The sequence below is a fragment of the Myotis lucifugus genome, unplaced genomic scaffold, assembly GCF_000147115.1.
Source record: "Myotis lucifugus unplaced genomic scaffold, Myoluc2.0 scaffold_598, whole genome shotgun sequence".
In the NCBI taxonomy this organism is placed as follows: Eukaryota; Metazoa; Chordata; class Mammalia; order Chiroptera; family Vespertilionidae; genus Myotis; species Myotis lucifugus.
The window spans coordinates 339,325-363,410 of NW_005871646.1; the positions used below are offsets into that span (position 1 = coordinate 339,325).

At 41.3% G+C, this 24,086-nt stretch overlaps 1 protein-coding gene across 2 annotated transcripts in view; it reads right to left on the minus strand.

Moving 5' to 3' along the window:
- VPS35L (VPS35 endosomal protein sorting factor like) overlaps positions 1-24,086 on the minus strand; it is a 161,077-nt gene that overhangs the window by 70,157 nt on the left and 66,834 nt on the right. For both annotated transcript variants that reach the window (XM_014446990.2, XM_006104719.3), the window contains 3 exons: positions 23,008-23,101; positions 13,383-13,460; positions 12,824-12,946 (listed from right to left, as the gene is read on the minus strand). In XM_014446990.2, the coding sequence (XP_014302476.1) occupies positions 12,824-12,946; positions 13,383-13,460; positions 23,008-23,101 (295 nt within the window). The remainder of the gene's footprint in view (positions 1-12,823; positions 12,947-13,382; positions 13,461-23,007; positions 23,102-24,086) is intronic.

Consider the following 24,086-nt stretch of genomic DNA (forward strand, 5'->3'; position numbering starts at 1 on the left):
AAATGGGGGGGCATCTGTGTTATTTTCACAATAAAGATATTTTTTTGAAAAAGATAAAGGGTGGCTCAATGGATAAAAAAAACCAAGACCCAGCCCTAACTGGTTTGGCTCAGTGGGTAAAGCGTCGGCCTGCGGACTAAAGGGTCCCAGTTTGATTCCAGTCAAGGGCATGTACCTTGATTGCAGGCACATCCCCAGTAGGGGGTGTGCAGGAGGCAGCTGATCGATGTTTCTCTTTCATTGAGTTTCTAACTGTCTATCCCTCTCCCTTCCTCTCTGTAAAAAATCAGTAAAATATATTAAAAAAAAACAAGACCCATGCCATATACTGCCTACATGAGACTCACTTCATATCAATAGACAGAATGAAAGTAAAGGGATGGAAAAGATATTTCAGTGAAATAAAAATCTTGAAAAAGGTGGGGTAGCAATACTTCTATCTGACAAACTAGACTTAAAACAAAGGCTATAACAGGAGACAAAGAAGGGCATTTCACAATGATAAAGGGATCAATCCCAGAAGAGGATATAATTCTTGTAAACATCTACATATCCACCATAGGAGCACTAGTTATATAAAGGGAGACATCCACAGTAATACAGTCACAGAGAGGACTTTAGCATTCCTTTGACATCAATGGATAGATCATACAGATAGAAAATCAACAAGGAAACAGTGGGCCTTAAATGACACTTTAGAGTGGATGAACTTAATTGATACTGACAGAACATTTCATCCCTAAGTATATACATTCAAGTCTACAGAAACATTTTCAAGGACAGACCACATGTCAGGCCACAAAACAAGTATCAGTTAATTTAATAAAACTGAAAATCATTTCAAGCATCTTCTTTGATCACAGTAGTATGAAACTAGAAATCAATTACAAAAAGAAAATTGGAAAACACACAAACACATGGGGCTAAATAAGATGTTACTAAACAATGAATGGGTTTAACAAGGAGATCACAGAGGATATCAAAAGATACCCTGAGTCACATGTAAATGAAAACACAACAGCCCCAAATCTATGAGACACAGACAAAGCAATTCTAGGCGAGAAATTCATAGTGATACAGGCCTACTTCAAGAAACAAGAAAAATCCCAAATAAACTCTCTAACCTTATGAGTAAAGGAACCAGAAAAGGAAAAACAAACAAAGTCCAAAGTGAGTAGAAGGGAAAATATCAAGATCAGAGTGAAAATCAATGATCTGGAGTCTAAAGAAAATAACAGAAAAGATCAATGAAACCAAGAGCTGGTTCTCTGAAAAAATAAACAAGACTGACAAACCTTTAGCCAGAATCATCCAGAAAAAAAAGAAGAGGACCCAAATAAATAAAATCAGAAATGAAACAGAGGTGACAAATGAATATCAAAGGAATATCAGGAAATACTATGAATATATGTCAACCAATCAGACAACCTGGAATAAATAGATAAATTATTAGAAACATGCAATCTTCTAAGACTGAATCAAGAAGAAATAGAATACCTGAACAGACTGATAACAACAAACAAAATTGAAGCAGTAATAAAAAAAACCTCCCAACAAAGAAGTCCTGGACCTGATGGCTTCATAGGTGAATTTAACCAAACATTCAAAGAGTTCATACCTATTGGTCTCTAACTATTTCAAAAATTTAAAGAGAAAGGAAGACTCCCAAACATACTTTACAAGGCCAGCATTACCCTGATAACAAACCAGCTAAAGACATTACAAAAAAAGAAAATTATTGGCCAATGTTCCTGATGAACATAGATGCAGAAACCCTCAACAAAATATTAGCAAGTCAAATCCATAAAATACATTAAAAAGATCATATGCCATGACCAAGTGGGGCTTACCGCAGAGATGCAAGGCGGTATAGTATTCACAAATCAATGAATGTGATACATCACATAAATAAAATGAAGGACAATAGATGCAGAAAAAACATTTGACAAAATCCAGCACCCATTTGTAATAAAAACTCTCAGCACAGTAGGAACAGAAGCAACATGCCTCAACATAACAAAGGGTACTATAACAAACCACAATCCACATCTGACTCAAGGATCAAAGCTAAAAACGCTTTTCTTAAGATCAAGAACAGGACAAGGATGCCCACTTTCACTACTTTTATTCAACATGTGTAGAATGTGCCTTAAATGGGAAGCATAATCCTATTTAACTTACTATAATTTTAATTGTAAGAGGAAGAGAAGTCTGTCCTCAAACAAGAAAGCCTTTTTAAATCACTCTGATGTTTGGGGGGAAGGTATTTTGTATTTCAATTTCAATGTGAAATTGTGGATGTTAGATATCGTAACTGAAGGCGTCGCTCCTTCCTCTCATCTACATGGCTCTCCTTTCTGCTGGGTTTCCCTGGTCTGTCTTGTATATAACCAAATACTGCAGCCAAACTTGACCACCCCCTACATTGGAGGCGGGACCTATTAAGACACACACAGCTCTAACTTCTCTGCGGACACACCCCAGGCACTGTCACCAAGCTTCTAGGCATCATACCGCCACACACATTTTCCATACCGCCCACTACACTGACATCCGTTCTTCTGCGTTTCGAAATGATTAATTTTTTTTATAAGACACCTCACATTCCTAATTTAACTGCCTCAAGATATCAAAGTTTATCAATATAAAATAAAAGAACACCCTATGACATGAGCATTTAATTTTTATTTTTTTAAATTGTTTTATTGCTTAAAGTATTACAAAGAGTATTACATATGTCTCCTTTTTCCCCCGCCCTTGACAATCTCCTGGCCTCCCTTACCCCCCAGTGTCTTATGTCCATTGGTTATGCTTATATGCATGCATACAAGTCCTTCGGTTGATCTCTTACCCAAACCCCCTCCCGCCCCTCAACCCTCCCCGGCTTTCCCGTTGTAGTTTGACAGTCTGTTCGAGGCAGCTCTGCCTCTGTATCTATTTTTGCTCGTAAGTTTATAATGGTCTTTATTATCCATGAGTGAGTGAGGTCATGTGGCGTTTTTCCTTTATTGACTGGCTTGTTTCACTTAGCATAATGCTCTCCAGTTCCATCCATGCCGTTGCAAATGGTAAGAGGTCCTTCTTTTTTACAGCAGCATAGTATTCCATCGTGTAGATGTACCACAGTTTTCTAATCCATTCATCTACTGATGGGCACTTAGGCTGTTTCCAGATCTTAGCTATGGTGAATTGTGGTGCTATGAACATATGGGTGCATATATTCTTTCTGATTGGTGTTTCTGGTTTCTTGGGATATATTCCTAGAAGTGAGAACACAGGGTCAAATGGGAGTTCCATTTTTAGTTTTTTGAGGAAACTCCATACTGTCTTCCATAGTGGCTGCACCAGTCTGCATTCCCATCAGCAGTGCACAACTGTTCCTTTTTCTCCACATCCTCGCCAGCACTTGTCGTTTGTGGATTTGTTGATGATAGCCATTCTGACAGCTGTGAGATGGTACCTCATTGTTGTTTTGATTTGCATCTCTCCGATGATTAGTGACTTTGAGCATGTTTTCATATGTCTCTTGGATTTCTGAATGTCCTCTTTTGAAAGGTGTCTATTTAGATCCTTTGCCCATTTTTTGATTGGATTGTTTATCTTCCTTTTGTTAAGTTGTAAGAGTTCCCTATAAATTTTGGAGATTAGGCCCTTATCAGATATGACGTTGGCAAATATGTTTTCCCACGTAGTGGGCTTTCTTATTTTGTTGATGTATTCTTTTGCTGTGCAGAAGCTTTTTATTTTGATGTAGTCCCGTTTGTTCATTTTCTCTTTAGTTTCAAGTGCCATAGGAGCTGTATCAGTGAAGAAATTGCTTCAGCATATGTCTGAGATTTTGTTGCCTTTGGATTCTTCTAGTATTTTTATGGTTTCCCGTCGTACATTTAAGTCCTTTATCCATTTTAAGTTTATTTTTGTGTATGGTGTAAGTTGGTGGTCTAGTTTCATTTTCTTGCATGTATCTGTCCAATTTTCCCAACACCATTTATTGAAGAGACTATCTTGACTCCACTGTATGTTCTTGCCTCCTTTGTCAAATATTAATTGAGCATGTCGGTTTGGGCCGATTTCTGGGCTATTCTATTCCATTGATCTATATGTCTGTTCTTGTGCCAATACCAGGCAGTTTGGAGAACAGTGGCTTTGTAATACAGCTTGATATCTGGTATTGAGATCCCACCTACTTTGTTCTTTCTTAGGATTGCTGAAGCTATTCGGGGTCTTTTGGTTTTTTTTAATAATTAAATCTTTATTGTTCAGATTATTACATTTGTTCCTCTTTTTTCCCCCCATAACTCCCCTCCTCCCAGTTCCCACCCCACCCTCCGCCCTCACTCCCCACCCACTGTCCTCATCCATAGGTGCATGATTTTTGTCCAGTCTCTTCCCGCATCTCCCACACCCCTTTCCCCCCCAAGCATAGTCAGTCCATTCCCTTTCTATGTCCCTGATTCTCTTATAATCAACAGTTCATTCTGTTCATCAGATTATTTATTCACTTGATTCTTAGATTCACTTGTTGATAGATGCGTATTTGTTGTTCATAATTTGTATCTTTACCTTTTTCTTCTTCTTCCTCTTCTTAAATGATACCTTTCAGCATTTCATATAATACTGGTTTGGTGGTGATGAACTCCTTTAGCTTTTCCTTATCTGTGAAGCTCTTTATCTGACCTTCAATTCTGAATGATAGCTTTGCTGGATAAAGTACTCTTGGTTGTAGGTTCTTGGTATTCATCACTTTGAATATTTCTTGCCACTCCCTTCTGGCCTGCAAAGTTTCTGTTGAGAAATCAGCTAACAGTCGTATGGGTACTCCCTTGTAGGTAACTGAGTTTCTTTCTCTTGCTGCTTTTAAGATTCTCTCTTTGTCTTTTGCTCTTGGCATTTTAATGATGATGTGTCTTGGTGTGGTCCTCTTTGGATTCCTTTTGTTTGGGGTTCTCTGCGCTTCCTGGACTTGTAAATCTATTTCTTTCACCAAGTAGGGGAAGTTTTCTCCCATTATTTCTTCAAATAGGTTTTCAATATCTTGCTCTCTCTCATCTTCTGGCACCCCTATAATTCTGATATTGGTACGCTTGTAGCTGTCCCAGAGGCTCCTTACACTATCTTCACACTTTCGGATTCTTTTTTCATTTTGCTTTTCCGGTTGGGTGTTTTTTGCTTCCTCGCATTTCAAATCTTTGACTTGATTCTTGCGCTCCTCTGGTCTGCTGTTGGGAGTCTGTATAATATTCTTTATTTCAGTCAGTGTATGCTTACTTTCTAGTTGGTCCTTTATCACACCATCGAGGGTCTCATTAGATTTCCTGTACATCTCATCAAGTTTATCGACAGACTCTAGAAGCCTCTTGAGAGACCTCAAAAGTGTGGTTTTGAATTCTATATCCAATAGCCTGCTTTCCTCCGGTTCTGTCCTTTGTGGCCTGTTTCTTTGTCTTGGCATTTTTTTATGCTTCCCTGTGTCAATAGAGTGGCTTTCCGTGTTAAGTGTCCCAATTACCTGAGGTAGACACTCTTGGTGCACCCCCTTGTGGTCTCTGTGAGCAGTCTTGTTGTGGTCAAGCCTTGATTGTTGTAGGTAATTACTACTTGACCTCCAGGCCAACTGGCTGTGAGAATCAGCTGTGTTTGGAGTGGGAGAACTTCTGTCCTCTAGGGAGGTGCTAATCTAGCCTTTGCCTGAGGCTATCCGGCAAATGGCTCTGTGCAGGGCTTGGGCAGGGCCGGTCCCATGGGATCAACAGGGCGGAGGAGGGAGCAGTTATGGCTGCTCTCAGTCCGTCCCCAGGGTCTCTGCCTCTCTGTCCCACCAACCGCTGCAAACCTCGGAGGGACCGAAGCCAGACAGTCCCGCTTCTCCCGTTTGAGTCTGGGTCCCTAGAGACTCGCCCGGATCTGGAGCTCAGAGTCTGAGGCTCCCTCCGGATTGAAACAGACAACCGCGCCCTCAGCCACCAGCCCGCGCTGCGCGCACTCCGCACCTTAGTATTTTATTTCAGCACTGCGCCTCCTCTGATTCTCGGTTCCTCCTAGTTGTAGAACTTCCACTCAGCCAGTCTTCCTGTGGTTCTGGATGATGTCCGTTCCATCTTTTAGTTGTATTTTTTAAGTGGTTGTTCGAGGCAGCAAACTCCAGCGTTAACCTATGCCGCCATCTTGGTTTCTCCCCCGGGGTCTTTTTTTATTCCAGATGAATTTTTGGAGAGTTCATTCCAGGCCTGTAAAATATGCTGTTGGTATTTTAATGGGAAGTGCGTTGAATTTATGATTGCTTCGGGTAGTATGGACATTTTAATGATGTTGATTCTACCAATCCATGAACATGGTATGTTCTTCCATCTCTTTATGTCTTCCTCTATCTCTTTTTTTCAACGTCCTGTAGTTTTCTGAGTAGAGAGGTCTTTTACCTCTTTAGTTAAGTTTATTCCTAGGTAGCTTAATTTTTTTGGTTCGATGGTAAATAGGATTGTTTTTTTAGTCTCTCTTTCTGTAAGTTCACTATTGGTGTATAGAAATGCCACAGATTTCTTGGCATTAATTTTGTATTCTGCTACATTGCCAAATTCATGTATTAAGTCTAGTAGTTTTTTGATTTGAGTCTTTAGGGTTTTGTATGTATACTGTCATGTCATCTGCAAATAAGGACAGTTTTACTTCCTCTTTTCCAATTTGGATGCCTTTTATTTCTTCTTCTTGTCTAATCCCAATGGCTAATACTTCCAGTACTCTGTTGAACAGGAGTGGTGAGAGTGGGCATCCCTGTCTTGTTCCTGTTCTTAGGGGAAATGGTGTTAGTTTTTGTGCATTGAGTATGATGTTGGCTGTGCGCTTGTCATATATGGCTTATATTATGTTGAGGTATGATACTTCTATTCCCACCTTGCTGAGAGTTTTTATCAAAAATGGGTGTTGGATTTTGTCAAATGCTTTTTCTGTATCAATTGATATCACTATGTGGTTTTTTTCTTTAAAGTTGTTTATGTGATGTATCACGTTTATTGATTTTCGGATATTGTACCATCCTTGCATCCCTGGGATAAATCCTACTTGGTCATGGTGTATGATCTTTCTGATGTACTGCTGGATTCGATTTGCTAAGATGTTGTTGAGGATTTTGGCATCTATGTTCATGAGGGATAGTGGCCTGTAATTCTCTTTCATTGTGTTGTCTTTACCTGGTTTTGGTATGAGGGTGATGCTGGCTTCATAGAATGAGCTTGGAAGTGTTCCTTCCTCTTGGATTTTTTTGTAGTAGTCTGAGGAGGATAGGTTTTAGTTCTTCCTTGAATGTTTGGTAAAACTCCCCTGTGAAGCCGTCTGGTCCTGGGCTTTTGTTTGCTGGAAGCTTTTTGATGACTGCTTCAATTTCTTCCATAGTTATTGGCCTACTGAGATTTTTAGATTCTTCCTGATTGAGTTTTGGAATGTTGTATTTTTCTAGGAATTTGTCCATTTCCTCCAGGTTGTCTAGTTTGTTGGAGTAGAGCTGTCCATAGTATTTTTTAACAATCATTTGTATTTCTGTGGGGTCTGTTGTTATTTCACCTCTATCATTTCTGATTTTGTTATTTGGGTCCTCTCTCTTTGCTTCTTGGTGAGCCTGGCTAGAGGTTCGTCAATCTTGTTTATCCTTTCAAAGAACCAGCTCTTGATTTCGTTGATTTTCTGTATTGTTTTTTTTGTTTGTTTTTTGTTTTTTTTTGTTTTTTTTGGTCTCTATGTCATTTATTTCTGCTCTAATCTTTATAATCTCCTTCCCTCTGCTCATTCTGGGGTTTTCTTGTTGCTCTCTTTCTAATTCTTTGAGATGTAGAGTTAGATGACTTACTACCATTTTTTCTTGTTTTTTGAGATAGGCCTGTAGAGCTATAAACTTCCCTCTCAGGACTGCTTTCATTGTGTCCCATAGGTTTTGGATTGTTGTGTTTTCATTGTCATTAGTTTCCAGGATGTTTTTAATTTCTTCTTTGATCTCATTGGTAACCCAATCAATATTTTATAACATGCTATTCAGCTTCCAAGTGTTTGAGTATTTTGGGTTGTTTTTATGGTAGTTTATTTCCAATATTATGCCATCGTGGTCTGAGAAGATGCTTGGTATGATTTCAATCTTCTTGAATTTGGGGAGACTTTGTTTGTGACCCAATATGTGGTCTATTTTTGAATCTGTCCCATGAGCACTTGAGTGGAATGTATATTCTGTGGCTTTGGGCTGAAGTGTTCTGAAGATGTCAATTAAGTCCATCTGATCTACTGAGTCATTTAGGATTGCTGTTTCTTTGCTGATTGTTTGTCTAGAGGATTTATCCAGTGATGTCAGTGGTGTATTAAAGTCCCCTACTATGATTGTATTATTGTCGATCTCTCCTTTGATATCTTCCAGGAGTTTTTTTTTTTTTTTTATGTATTTGGGTGCTCCTGCATTAGGTGCATATATGTTTATCAGGGTTATATCTTCTTGTATTGATCCCTTTAGTATTATGAAGTGGCCTTCCTTATCTCTTGTTATGGCCTTCACTTTGAGGTCTATTTTGTCTGATATAAGTATTGCTACCCCAGCTTTCTTTTCCTTTCCATTTGCCTGAAAGATATTTTTCCATCCCTTCACTTTCAGTCCGTGTGAGTACCTTCTAATAAGGTGGGTCTCTTGTAGACAGCAAATGTATGGGTCATGTTTTTTTATCCATTCAGCAACTCGATGTCTTTTGGTGGGAGCATTTAGTCCGTTTACGTTTAAAGTTATTACTGAAAGGTACTTGTTTGTAGCCATTTCTTTTTTTGTGTGGCTGTTTTCTTTCTGAGCTTTTTATTTCTTCTTTTTACACCAGTCCCTTTAGCATTTCTTGCATTGCTGGCTTGGTGGTGATAAACTCCCTTAGCCTTTTTTTGTCTGTGAAGCTTATTTCCCCTTCAATTTTGAATGATAGCCTTGCTGGATAGAGTATTCTTGGATTCAGTCCTTTGCTTTGCATCACTTTGTAAATTTCCGTCCATTCTTTTCTGGCCTGATGTGTTTCTGTTGTGAAATCATTTCATAATCTAATGGGAGATCCCTTGAATGTAACTTTCCGTCTCTCTTGCAGCCTTTAAGATTCTCTCTTTGTCCTGAACATTTACCATGGTAATTATGATGTGTCTTGCTGTGGGTCTTTTCGGGTTCACCTTGTTTGGGACTCTCTGCTTTTGTGAATTTTTTCTTCCCCACCTCAGGGAAGTTTTCTGACATTATTTCTTCATATAGGTTTTCTAAGTCTTGTTCCTCTTTCTGTTGTTCTGGCACCCCTATTATTCGTATGTTGTTTCGTTTCATGTTGTCCCATAGCTCCCTTAGTCTCTCCTCCTGTCTTGTAATTTTTTTCTCCAATTGCTGTTCAGTTTGGGTGTGTTTTGTTCCCATCTCTTCTAATTCGCTAATTTGGTCCTCTGCTTCTCCTAGTCTACTGTTGAAACTTTCAATGGTGTTTTTTATTGCATCTATATCACTCTTCATTTATTCTTGGTTCTTACATAATTTATTGATTTTTTCATCTGTTTCTTCTTGCTTCTTGCATAAGTTGTTGATTTTCTCCTCCATCTGGTTTATGCATTCTAGGACCCTTAATCTGAATTCTTTTTCTGTCATGCTGCATGCCTTGGTTTCATTTAGCTGCTTTTCTGGCGAGTCCTCCTTTTCTTTCCTTTGGGGGTTTCTTTGTCTACCCATGTTTGATCTCACTGACATATCTAGATGTTGAGACGTTCAGTGGCTGCTCCCCGGGTGGCAGTGGCTCCTCGGGCTGTGGTTGCTCCTCGGGCGGCTGTGGTAGCAGCTACTCCTCAGTTGGCAGCAGCTCCTATGGTGGGTGCTGTTCACCGCTGTGGTGGCTCCTCTGGCTGGTGGGGGGAGGCTTCACACACAGCTGCTGTTTCTCAGACCTATTTTAAATCTGATTTTGCTTTTCATTAAAATAAGGGGGGAGAATAAGTGTCCTCACTTCCAAACATGTCAGTCTGTCCATGGGTTTCAGGCATTTAGCTGAAAGGTAGGTGGGCCTGTCCACATTCAAGTTCATGGCACCTCTGCCCAGAAGCCTGGCCAGCATGTGGTTACTGACACTATGCTTGACTACAGAGAATGGCCTGCAACTTTCAAATAACCTCTGTTTATACTGGCTTGATTAAAAACCAATTTATTTTATAGTAATAAACCCACCTGAAATACAAGATGTCCCTATTTCTCCTCATACTTTTGAATTTGGAAAAATAAAAATATAAAAAATGCATTATACTTGCTGAAAAGTTAGAAAACACAGGCCAAGAAAAATGATGTAAAATCTCATCTTCCAGTGATATCTGACATCTCTCCTTCCCAGCTCACTCCGGGGAATACAGAAACTATGTTCCAGTCTTGACAACAGGACAAACATTCAAACCCTACACATGGGTGCTCCCCTAAGCACTCAAATGGCTGGCTGATTTCACCCATGCACCAGATTAGAAGCGGAATTCTTCTGCTCCCTTGTTCCAGATGGAGAGAAAGGCTCAGGGTGGTTAGAGACAGGTGGCTTGGCCTCTGCTTTACCTGGACGGTTGTAAACAGCTGAGGTTCAGGCCCAGCACCCAAGCTCCAGAGCCCACATCTGGACACTAGGCCACGCTGCACTCAGGACACACACAGCAGTGTATACAGTCTCCTGTATTCATTCAGCACTGTACTGTGAATACCCTTAAGCCAAGAAAGACCAATCTTCCGTGTGAGTCGCCACCATTTTAAAGGATCCATAGCATCCCACCGGATTCATCGTCACTTTCATTCCATCAGGGGCCTTGCATCTGAAAGTCTTCTCCACTGGCTTATGACCTGCTCTGTACATTAGTATTCTGTTTCCTTCTTTTTCATAGAATGTATGCTTCTGCCCTTGTCTACCTAAGTACTTGCTCACACAATACAGGCCTCACTATAGAAGTCATCGGTATCACTGTCTCCTGAAATATAAGACTCAATAGTTGAGTCAATAAAGTATAGATGGTCAATAAAGTATGTATTTCACTTGAAATTCCTTTCCCTTTTCTGCCCACATGATTGACAGAAAGGCCCCGTTTCTCACGGGGAAACCTTAGACTATTTCCCTTCATTTAATTTAAGTATGGTGGACAAGAGGGCCTCAGACTGGTGGGACCCACCTGCCTTCCTAACCTAATGGGAGACACTGAAAGTTAGCCTTTCCCTTTATCACATGGGTTTTTACCTCTCACATGACCTGTAGTTGCTTAAGTCTCCTCACTTTTGAATGATGCCGTTTAACCTTCAGGTCAAACTTGTCATTTATTGAATACAAGGATGCCAGCTTGTCCAACGCAGCATTCTCCGGGACACCGCCCATGTCACCTCCCAGGGACCTGGTCTTTGCAAAACCCCTCTTCCCTGCAGGCAGCTCCTTCCCCTTTTGCTGTCCCTCCTCTGTCAGATGGGGAGAGCCTCTGAGCCTTGGGATTGGCAGGACTACGCCCCTTAAAAACAGGGAACAGCCACAAAAAGATAAAGATCTTTGTCTACTTATCCTTTGTAAGATTACAAAGAGGTTCATTCTCTCTAAGGGGGAAATGATACCCTTGTAATTAGCTAGTAATTAATAACAAAAGCAGCAAAGGAAAGACCACACATTCTAGGCATGTTCCCTATAAAACATGGGCAGGGATCCAACAAAGAGCAGACAGACGCATGCCCAAAAAAGTGGATGACATAGGGACGGTACTTGCCTGTCAGTCACACCTGGAGCAGAAGCCACTGGCCAGATGGGAAAGGCCATGCAAGCGCGGGAAGATCTAGGACACTAATCCCTGAACAAAGAACTTCACTCTCTTGGCTCCTGTTGGCACGCTTGGCTCATGGTCCTGCTTAGCTTCCTGGTATTCTCCCACGTGGCCCACGGCCATGCAGACCTTCACACACAAAGGACTGATGGACTGCAACTAGCCTGGTGCCGAACTGTACCCGGCTCCAACATGGAGAGGAAACCCGGGACGCTGGCTCTGATTTAGCTCTAAAATCCCAGCGACACTTCTTCTAGGACTGGACTAGGGGAAATGGGACTCTGAATACCCAGGGGTGTACTTCCATAAAAATAAAGCTTTCTACTATATCGCATCCTCCTGTACGAGTCTCAGAAAATTCCTTTTCTTGGGATATTGCAAGGACTCTACCCCCAGCAATAACCACGGGGAGGCAAGACACATTTTCTCTGATAACACATATACTATGTGTCAACCATGTGTTAACCAGTTCCCTCTGGTACTTGTCTTCAATGTTGAACTAGCATGACCAAACATACACATATGCATGCCCGTGTGTGGATTGTGTACTTGTCTAATCATTTCTATGCGATATTCTTTAGAGTGGGATTACTTAGTCAAAAGTTACGTCCTTTTTCTTTAGGGCTGCCAATGTGGTTTGCAGTTTCTGGGAAAAGGCAGGTATACTTGAGTTTTGATTTGTACTATGTATCCTTGTTCTGTAGAAAAGGCCCCTTTTTCCCTTCCCACCACAGAATAAACTTTTTCCATGGATTTATGTGCAGTCACACCACTTTTCAGCTGTGTGACCACCTGTAAGTACTGGCCTCTCTGAGCTTCCACACACCCATCTGAGTTATAACAAGACAATTAGGAAAAGTGCTGAGTACTGACCAGCCACAGTGGTGAGCCCTCTACAATGAAAGAGCCCTATTTACCCTACGGGATAAACGGATGCAGAGGTCATTTCACAGAACAGAGGAGAGAGGAGCCCCGCACTGCCCCTCGACGTGACCTTCACACCGACACGCATGGCACTTACCTCGGGGGCACGGTAGGAAATGCACTGGAAGATCCAGTCCATGGCGGGTGAGTACAAGGGGAGGTAGGATGAGAGCTCCACCCCTTGGACTGCCAGATGGTTCTGTACTGTATCCCCATGAATCTACAGGAGACAAAACACACACTTAGACAGGAGGGAAAGTAGCATTAGAAACAGAGAGCATGTAACTCACGACTGTGCACACCTGTGAGTATGTGGGTGACCCTGACAGAAATGGCCTGGTTTTCCAGGGCTTTTTTTAAAAACTAGAAAAACAAGCAAAGCTTTCCATGTCGCTAAGCTGAGCTGCTCTGGAAATGTGCGCTGCACAAAGCAGGAGCCGCAGGTATTAGAGAGAAAATCTGATCCACTGGAGATGCCTCCTGTCAACAATGCGCATCAGCTCTCTCTGCCTGGTCAGTGCCACCAACACGTTCCAATGGCCTGTGCTGGAGGCCAGTGTGATTTCCAGGGTTTACACATCTAAAGAGTGTTAAGCAACCTCAGCTTGGCAGAGCAATTGCTACATCAATTAGCTGTTCTGACGGTGTTCTCCTACCTGTTTGAATGTGAGGAGGAAGTCAAAAAAGTTCTTATTTAGACTTTCTTTCAGATGTGGGGCTACTTCCATTCCCACCTGCAAGCAAACAAAATGAAAGGACCCTGACTGTGGTAAAATAGGCCGGAAATAATATCCACAGTATGGTGTCATTTTTGTAAATAAAAAATATACACACAGATATTATTATATATAGGCAGAGAGAAGCCCAAAAAGTTGATTTTTATTCTTTTTTACCTGTTTTCTTATTCAAATAAACATATACCGTTTTCATTAAAAAGCCACAGAAGCTCTTTTATTTTTTTTAAATATATTTTTATTGATTTCAGAGAGGAAGGGAGAGGGAGAAAGAAACATCAATTATGAGAGGGAATCACTGATTGGCTGCCTCCGGAACACCCCCTACTGGGGATCAAGCCCACATGTACCCAGGCATGTACCCTTGACTGGAATCAAACCTGGGACCCCTCAAGTTCACAGGCTGATGCTCTATCCATTGAGCCAAACCGGCTAGGGCTCACAGAGCTCTTTTTAATAAATAAGGGACAATATTTGCAGTAATCATCTTTGCCGTTTCCCAGATGTAATGAATGTATTTCTGAACAGATAAGCAGGAGAACAAATCAATACAGCACTAAGGAGGAGTGTACTTCAAGGTTGTGGGTACAATTTTCTCTTCCTCTCTGAAAGGTGATAAACACACATGGATTATGGTGTGCAAGAGAGTCAGCTGGGACTTCACTGTTGTATTCTTAAAATATATGAATTCATTCCTTGCTATCATCCATTGGTTCCTATGTTCATTGTTAAAAGAAGACTAGCATTTCCAGCTGAAAGAATTTGCTATCAGAGAGAAGGTGGCCAGAGGCCTGGGGTTGAGTGGAAGTGTATAATCTGAGCTATGGAGGGAGCTCATGTGATTAATACAAAGTGAAGCATCGCAATATCCCTTTATGCTGCTCAAACAGACCTCAGATACTCGCTGGCTTTAGCACAAAATCAACTTCGCAAGGAAAGTTGCTTTTCTGGGGCCTGGTTTTTTCCAACAGGGACAGATTTTTGCTACTCTCCTCCTCAATCCCCAGTAGTGAGGATTTCTAGATGGCTGTGAGGAATTCCGAGGAGGATTATGCAACTCACTGGGTGTTAAATTCCAAGGGCAGCTCTATGGGCAGTTCTACTATATTTTGATTCTACTGTCTTCCCTTCCACTTAAATATATCTTAGAAAATAATTATCTGTCCCGTGACAGCAAACAGGCCCAGTGGACAAGCAGTGGCATGGGCTGAAAGGGCCTTGACTTAGAAGAGGTGTTAATCACACTTTCCTAAAATAAAGGACTGAGCTTCCCTCCTGCCACGCCCACTCTCTGCTTTGCCGCTTTGTTTTCCCTTCCCATCAGCCAAATGGGTCTGAAAGATTTCTACCTGGAGGAACACAGGCAGTTGCTCATGATTTCCACCCGCTGCCCTGTCTGCCTGGCACTCTTTCTCAATGTTGTTGTCTGTGGGAAATCACACTTTCAGATCAGGAGTTTGGGGCAGAGCAGGACCCAGGCACCCTGAGTTCCAGGGAGGAGCACTGGACCTGGGCTAGGCTGTGAGCATCTTCCATCCATGGCCAGTGACTGGTCCACAAATGGACAAGTGACCCAAGGTGATTCACTGCGAATCAGCCAGGAGACTCACTAGAACTAGCGGGAAAAGGGACTCCGTTCTATAGGGGTTCCTAGGTTGAACGATGAAAGCCTGAAGCTGTTATGGGTCACCGTGTGGAAAGAGCAGCCTCGGAATAGTCAGTCCAGAGGAAAGCAGAACAGAGGGAGAGGGAGACTGAGAGCATGAATCTTGGCAATGCTCTAAGGCCCTGGACCTAGTCACGCCTACGCTATCCCGAGGCTCTTCAGACCAATCTCTCTTTTTGCTTAAAGTAGTATGAACTGGGTTTTTGCCACCTGCAAACTGTAAGAATTCTTTTTTTAAAATTGTTTTATTGCTTAAAGTATTACAAAGAGTATTACATATGTCTCCTTTTCTTCCGCCCTAAACAATCCCCCGGCCTCCCCTACCCCCCAGTGTCTTATGTCCATTGGTTATGCTTATATGCATGCATACAAGTCCTTCGGTTAATCTCTTACCCAAACCCCCTCCCGCCCTCAACCCTCCCCGGCTTTCCCGTTGTAGTTTGACAGTCTGTTCGAGGCAGCTCTGCCTCTGTATCTATTTTTGCTCGTAAGTTTACAATGGTCTTTATTATCCATGAGTGAGTGAGGTCATGTGGTGTTTTTCCTTTATTGACTGGCTTATTTCACTTAGCATAATGCTCTCCAGTTCCATCTATGCTGTTGCAAATGGTAAGAGGTCCTTCTTTTTTACAGCAGCATAGTATTCCATCGTGTAGATGTACCACAGTTTTCTAATCCATTCATCTACTGATGGGCACTTAGGCTGTTTCCAGATCTTAGCTATGGTGAATTGTGGTGCTATGAACATAGGGGTGCATATATTCTTTCTGATTGGTGTTTCTGGTTTCTTGGGATATATTCCTAGAAGTGAGATCACAGGGTCAAATTGGAGTTCCATTTTTAGTTTTTTGAGGAAACTCCATACTGTCTTCCATAGTGGCTGCACCAGTCTGCATTCCCATCAGCAGTGCACAACTGTTCCTTTTTCTCCACATCCTCGCCAGCACTTGTCATTTGTGGATTTGTTGATGATAGCCAGTCTGACAGGTGTGAGATGGTACCTCATTGTTGTTTTGATTTGCATCTCTCCGATGATTAGTGACTTTGAGCATGTTTTCATATGTCTCTTGGCTTTCTGAATGTCCTCTTTTGAAAGGTGTCTATTTAGGTCCTTTGCCCATTTTTTTGATTGGATTGTTTATCTTCCTTTTGTTGAGTTGTATGAGTTCCCTATAAATTTTGGAGATTAGGCCCTTATCAGATATAACATTGGCAAATATGTTTTCCCACCCAGTGGGCTTTCTTATTGTTTTGTTGGTTTTTTTTTTTTTTTTTGCTGTGCAGAAGCTTTTTATTTTGATGTAGTCCCATTTGTTTATTTTCTCTTTAGTTTCCAATGCCCTAGGAGCTGTATCAGTGAAGAAATTGTTTCAGCATATGTCTGAGATTTTGTTGCCTTTGGATTCTTCTAGTATTTTTAGGGTTTCCCGTTGTACATTTAAGTCCTTTATCCATTTTAAGTTTATTTTTGTGTATGTGTAAGTTGGTGGTCTAGTTTCATTTTCTTGCATGTATCTGTCCAATTTTCCCAACACCATTTATTGAAGAGACTATCTTGACTCCACTGTATGTTCTTGCCTCCTTTGTCAAATATTAATTGAGCATATTGGTTTGGGCCGATTTCTGGGCTCTCTATTCTATTCCATTGATCGATATATCTGTTCTTGTGCCAGTATCAGGCAGTTTTGAGAACAGTGGCTTTGTAATACAGCTTGATATCTGGTATTGAGATCCCACCTACTTTGTTCTTTCTCAGGATCGCTGCAGCTATTCGGGGTCTTTTTTTATTCCAGATGAATTTTTGGAGAGTTCGTTCTAGATCTTTGAAGAAGGCCATTGGTATTTTAATGGGAAGTGCGTTGAATTTATAGATTGCTTTGGGTAGTATGGACATTTTAATGATGTTGATTCTACCAATCCAAGAACATGGTATGTTCTTCCATCTGTTTATGTCTTCCTCTATCTCTTTTTTCAGCGTCCTGTAGTTTTCTGAGTAGAGGTCTTTAACCTCTTTAGTTAAGTTTATTCCTAGGTATCTTAATTTTTTTGGTGCGATGGTAAATGGGATTGTTTTTCTAATCTCTCTTTCTGAAAGTTCACTATTGGTGTATAGAAATGCCTCAGATTTCTTGGGGTTAATTTTGTATCCTGCTACATTGCCAAATTCATGTATTAAGTCTAGTAGCTTTTTGATGGAGTCTTTAGGGTTTTGTATGTATAATATCATGTCATCTGCAAATAAGGACAGTTTTACTTCCTCTTTTCCAATTTGGATGCCTTTTATTTCTTCTTCTTGTCTAATCGCAATGGCTAATACTTCCAGTATTATATCGAACAGGAGTGGTGAGAGGGGGCATCCCTGTCTTGTTCCTGTTCTTAGGGGAAATGATGTTGTTGTCCATTGAGTATGATGTTGGTTGTGGGTTTGTCATATATGGCTTTTATTATGTTGAGGTATGATACTTCTATTCCCACCTTGCTGAGAGTTTTTATCAAAAATGGGTGTTGGATTTTGTCAAATGCTTTTTCTGCATCAATTGATATGACTATGTGGTTTTTTTCTTTAAAGTTGTTTATGTGATGTATCACGTTTATTGATTTTCGGATATTGTACCATCCTTGCATCCCTGGAATAAATCCTACTTGGTCATGGTGTATGATCTTTCTGATGTACTGCTGGATCCGATTTGCTAAGATGTTGTTGAGGATTTTGGCATCTATGTTCATGAGGGATATTGGCCTGTAATTCTCTTTCATTGTGTTGTCTTTACCTGGTTTTGGTATGAGGGTGATGCTGGCTTCATAGAATGAACTTGGAAGTGTTCCTTCCTCTTGGATTTTTTTGTAGTAGTCTGAGGAGGATAGGTTTTAGTTCTTCCTTGAATGTTTGGTAAAACTCCCCTGTGAAGCCGTCTGGTCCTGGGCTTTTGTTTGCTGGAAGCTTTTTGATGACTGCTTCAATTTCTTCCATAGTTATTGGCCTATTGAGATTTTTAGATTCTTCCTGATTGAGTTTTGGGGTGTTGTATTTTTCTAGGAACTTGTCCATTTCCTCCAGGTTGTCTAACTTGTTCCTATGCATGTACCACCAAAAGGACTAACAAAATCTTTACAGAAACAAGATGTTTAATACTCTTCTACTTTGTGACATGCCCATCGCACATTCATTTGTATATGTATCTCCTGATATTTTGTGATTGGGACTCATCTTGACCGGGGGCTTTATGAATTTGTTCTGTTACAGGACATATTATGGGATCCAGATCATTCAAAGAATTCAGTCCCATCTAGGCAATAGTTCCATATTCTGTTACTGTAGTGAGGAATGTTCAGGAGGTGTATTGATACAAAATACACGTAAGATCTTCTTGTTTTCCCATGACCATTAGGAAAATAGATGAAGCAGACATTGTCCCTTGGGTTAGAGGGAATTCTGTCTTCAGTTTGTCCAGAATTTATATTCTACTTTGGGGTGAAAAGCTCTAAATCAGAGATTTCCTTTTTTTTAATCTCATGGCACACATGAACTAATTACTGAAATCCAGTGGTCCACAAAATATATATTTTGCCAATATTACAAAAAAGTATGGTTTTGATTCATGCACACCAAACGTCTATTACTGTGTTGGCTGTTATCACTTATTTTATTCAACAATCTACAGGTTATATAGTCTGTGCTATTGACTAAATAGCCAAGTGTTGCTTTTTTAAAAAAATCTTGCAGCACACAAGTTTGCCTGTGTGACACTCTGGTTGATAATCACAGCTTTACATATGAAATTCATCTTTTCTACTGTGTCATTTAAGACCACATTTTCCTTATTGATTTTTCTGGGCTATCTATCCATTGATGTGAATGGGAAGTTAAAGTTCCCTACAATGATTGTACTAATTAACTTGAAAATGCCAATAACTAGACCCGGGCGGCGGGGGGGGGGGGGGCGGGAGGAGAGAAGGGGAGTGAGCTCAGCGCCAAGCCTGGGTCCCTCCCCTCAAAAAAGAAAAAAAATTTTTTTAAAAAGAAACAAAATGCCAATAACTATATACCTATGAATATTCACTCACAATATAAATGGGTTAACTGCTTCAACCAGAAGACACAGGGTAGCTGAATGGATAAGAGAACAAGACACTTAACATATGCTGTCTACATGAGCCCAACTTCAGATCAAAAGACACATCATGAAAGTAAAGGGTTGGAAAAAAGTTATTTTATCTCTACCTTTGGGCCACAAAGAAACTACTCTGCACAGAATGTTGCTCTAGTGAGAGCCCTGTGTACATGTAATAGGCATGAGAACAACCGTGCTCAGAGTTAGCCTGACCCATTTGGAGGTGCTGACTTTTAGTGAAGTCCGCACATACATAGTTTTCAATGTCCAGAGTTGTGGAAGCAACTGGAGCAGGTCAGAGCAGGCCTGCCCCAGCTAGGACTGTATTAATGAATTTTAAAATGCTAATAACTACATACCTATCAATAATCAGTTATAAGTGGGTTAACTGCATCAACCAGAAAACACAGGGTAGCTGAATGGATATGAGATCTATACCCATACTTATGCTGTGTAAATGAGACCCATTTCATATCTCAAAAGACACCACATGAAAGTAAAGGGATAGAAAAAAAGTTATTTCATGTCTACCTTTGGGCCCCAAAGAAACTACTCTGCAGATAATTTTGCTCTAGTGAAAGCTCTAATCCTGGACTGTGTACATATAATAGGAATGAGGATAACTGCTCAGAGTTAGCTGACCCATGTGGAAGCACTGCCTTTTAGTGAGGTCAGCACGTAAAGAGTTTTACATTCCCCAGAAATTTGTTTTGGAAGGAAAAGTAAAAGGAGACATTCTACATTATGATCAATGGCCCATTTATGAAATTATAGGGACTACTAAATTAATAACATTCATTTGACAATGTATGCCCAGAACACAAAGACTTCAAAGATCACAACTTACTATCAATATATTTATCTGTTGAAAAATAGATTAATTAAAATTTTTCTCCCACAGTGTTGGAAGGTACCTGATATCATCAGGTGCCTAACCATGAATGGACATCTGTGCCTGTCTCTGACACTTCCCTCCTCTACAATAGAAATCAGAATTTTCAAAAATGAACAGCCCAAACATCATAAATAGACAGCCATCCGAAGACACTGGTGTGGCCTTTCAAATGAATGTTACTGCTAACAGTAGTAGTAATTAATAATAATAGGCCTCTTTCAAGCCTACATATTTGTATCACAGCTATTAATATTACTGAAGGTGTATTTTTGCCCTTAATCTATAACAGCGGATCTCAACCAGTGGGTTGAGACCCCTTTTGGGTTTGAATGACCCTTTCACGGGGGACGCCTAAGACCATCGGAAAGCACATATATAATTACATATTGTTTTTGTGATTAATCACTATGCTTTAATTATGTTCACTTTGTAACAATGAAAATACATCCTTTATATCATATATTTACATTACGATTCATAACAGTAGCAAAATTACAGTTATGAAGTAGCAACAAAAATAATTTTATGGTTGGGGGTCACCACAACATGAGGAACTGTATTAAAGGGTCGTGACATTAGGAAGGTTGAGAACCACTAAAGTATAACCAAATATAATGCTAAACACAGGATATAATAAAACAAAACGCGAAGCATAATAACTTATAAATTAAAACTAATCTATTGTGCCAGGCCAGTGTGGCTCAGTTATTGAGCATAGTCCTAGGAACTGGGAGGTCAGGGTTCCATTCCAGGTTGGTGCACATGCCAGGGTTGCGGTCTCCATCCTCAGGCAGGGGCATGCAGTAGACAGCTGACCCAGGATTCTAGATCATCATTCATGTTGCACTGTTTCCCTCTCCTTTCCTCTTTGAAATTGCTTGTTATACTTAATAGAGGCCCATAAAAATTGACTGCCTTCCATTTACGTTACTTCCACTTTAGAAAGAAAAAAAAACTGGCCTTAACGGTCATCTAAGGTTACAGTCTTTCTCCATCCCCAGTGTTCCATTATTTATGAAAAAAAACACTAAGCCTGAGCCTTCCCAGTACCAGGGCACCTCATCATCCTACAAAAAGTTGGCTCCTCAATACTTCCATTGGGTTGATTTATGTCTCAAAGGGAATGTGTGCATGAAAAGGGGACACATGCTAACTTAACAAGCTCATTGAAGGCCTGCATGTCAGCCTTTCAAAGTCAGAGACCTAAAGTAACCAGAAAGGATGGTCTGAAATGAAAATCTTTTTAAAAGCAGTTTATAGCAGGTAGTCAGTGTGGGAAACCGCCTATTGTCTTCACTGGCAGAGAAGTATAGACAGAGAACCCGGATGGCTGGTGACCCTTGAAGCCCTAGCAATGGTCAGAGCTGTGCACCCAGTTAGTCCAGACAATGGTAGCTGAAGCAACTCCCCCACCAGATAGTCATGTAAATCCTTATTGATAAGATAATCTGCCTATTACTGGAAATTGCCTGCTGATAGGCTAGTCCAGGGGTGGGCAAACTTTTTGACTGGAGGGCCACAATGGGTTCTTAAACTGGACCAGAGGGCCGGAACAAAAGCATGGATGGAGTGTTTGTGTGAACTAATATAAATTCAAAGTAAACATCATTACATAAAAGGGTACGGTCTTTTTTTTTTTAAGTTTTATTCATTTCAAACGGGCCGGATCCGGGGCCGTAGTTTGCCCACGGCTGGGCTAGTCTGTGTGTTACTGGAAATTGCCTGCCTAAGGACTATGCTATGGTTGTATCCCAGATCAATAAAAGCTTGGTGAGGCCTGAGCACCAGTGGAAGTCCTTCCCCTTGAGTTGGACTTACCCGCCTGGCCCCCCAATATTTCCAAATTAAAAGAAAAAAAAAAGTATCCAAAATTTATAAAGAACTTATAAAACCCAACAGCAAAAAGAAAAAACAATCCAATTAAAAAATGGGTCAAGGACATGAATAGACACTTCTCCGAAGAGGACATACAGATGGCCAATGGATATATGAAAAGATGCTCCATGTCACTATCATCAGAGAGATGCAAATTAAAACCACAATGAGACATCACCTCACATCTGTCAGAATGGCTTCCATCAACAAAGCAACAAACAAGTGTTGGCCAGGACGTGGAGAAAAGGGAGCCCTCGTGCACTGTGGTGGGAATGCAGACTGGTGCAGCCACTGTGGAAAGCAGTATGGAGTTTCCTCAAAACATTAAAAATGGAACTGACTTATGACCCAGCAATTCCACTTCTGGGAATTCATCTGAAGAACCCAAAACACTAGTTCAAAAGAATACTAGTATGCACCCTGTGGTCACTGCAGCATAATTTACAGCAGACAGCAGCCAAGATTCAGACACAGCCCAAGTGCCCATCAGAAGATGAGAGGATAAAAAAAGCTGTGAGACATTTACATCATGGAATACTCCTTGGCTGTATAAAAGAAGGAAATCTTACCCTCTGCAATAGCATGGATGCACCTGGAGAGCACTATGCTAAGTGAAATAAGTGAGAGCGAAGGACAAGTACCACATGACCTCACTCATATGTGGAATCTAATGAACAAACTGAACTAACAAGCAAAATAGAGACAGGCTCATAGAGGATAGAGCAGGCAGACAGCCCTGGTGGGGAGGGGGGAGGGGTCTTGGTGGAGGGTGCAGGGAGGGACTGAGCAAAAAAAAAAAAAAAAAAGAAAAACAGTGAAGGAACTCATGGACAGGAACAAGTCAATTGTTGTGACTGTGGGGGTGAGGGGGTGGGTGGAGGTGGAAGAGGGTAGAGGGGGGATAAATGATGACTGGAAAAAAAAGAAAATAGAAGCCCATGCCAACAATGAAGGAGACGGGAGGCTGCCACCTTTGGGAGCGCAGCCATGAGGGCCTACCCGGCACAGATAGGCCCTGGCGTACACCGACACCAGCGGATCTCCGATCCCTCGAATCATGCAGGTCAGGCGGGGCAGACATTCTGAGATACCCCTGTCAGAGCAAAAGAAGGCAGCATTACACCCCACAGGAGAGCTCCCTGGGCTTTCACTTTTAACAGACAGACAAAGCCAAACTCCCCAAATTCAGGGGGAGGAAGTCAGGTTTTAGAAACAAACCAAGGTCAAGTTGTCAGAGTTTTCTAAGGCTCTGCACCAACAGTCTTCCTCTCACTCATGATTCATTCATTCATTGAATGGTTTCCTTCATCTTTACCATCTCCAAGTTCAGGAGTCTAACCTTCACTTTTTTCCTGCTGAGGTCACATTTATTTTACTATTTTATCAGCTTTTGTCCTCCAATTATTTTCTGTGGATGGGTACCCCTGATCTCCATATTCTCACCATTATCTACAGGGATGGGCAAAATGAGGTTTACAATTGTAATACAAATAAATAATACAATAATGAAGAAGTAATAATAAAACAATAATCTCATTTTGCATACTCACAACTATAACCCTCCTTTCATCCACTCCTGTATATTCCTCTGGCACTGACTGTCTGTCTGGGACCCTGCTCCCTCCCAGCACCTGACCCCCGTGCCCCGGCTGGCATCAGCAGCCCCCAGCATGGGAACTGTGCAGTATTTACTTCTCCTGCAACAGGGGACTGACTCCCCCTGCCTAGGACACTACCTTGCACCAACTGGTGAAGCAAAATGACTGCTCCTTCCACACCAGTGTTGTCCCCAGACAACCCTATATCCCGTCAAGCACGGCTGGTAAACTAGATTCTAAGCCCACCTCTGTGGAGCCCCGAGTCGGCCATGGCATCGGGGAGTTTACTACCTACATGCTACCCAACAGGACTCCAGGTTTCCCAGCGGCTCTGTGACTGCCCTGGAGCTCAAGGGCAAAGGCTCTGGCTTCTGACGTGGTCTTCACCGCCCACCTAGATAGCAGGGCGTGGAGGCACCACCTGCCATGCTGCTCTGTGGTGCACGCAGCTTGTACCGCTGCCCAGACCCTGCTCACAGA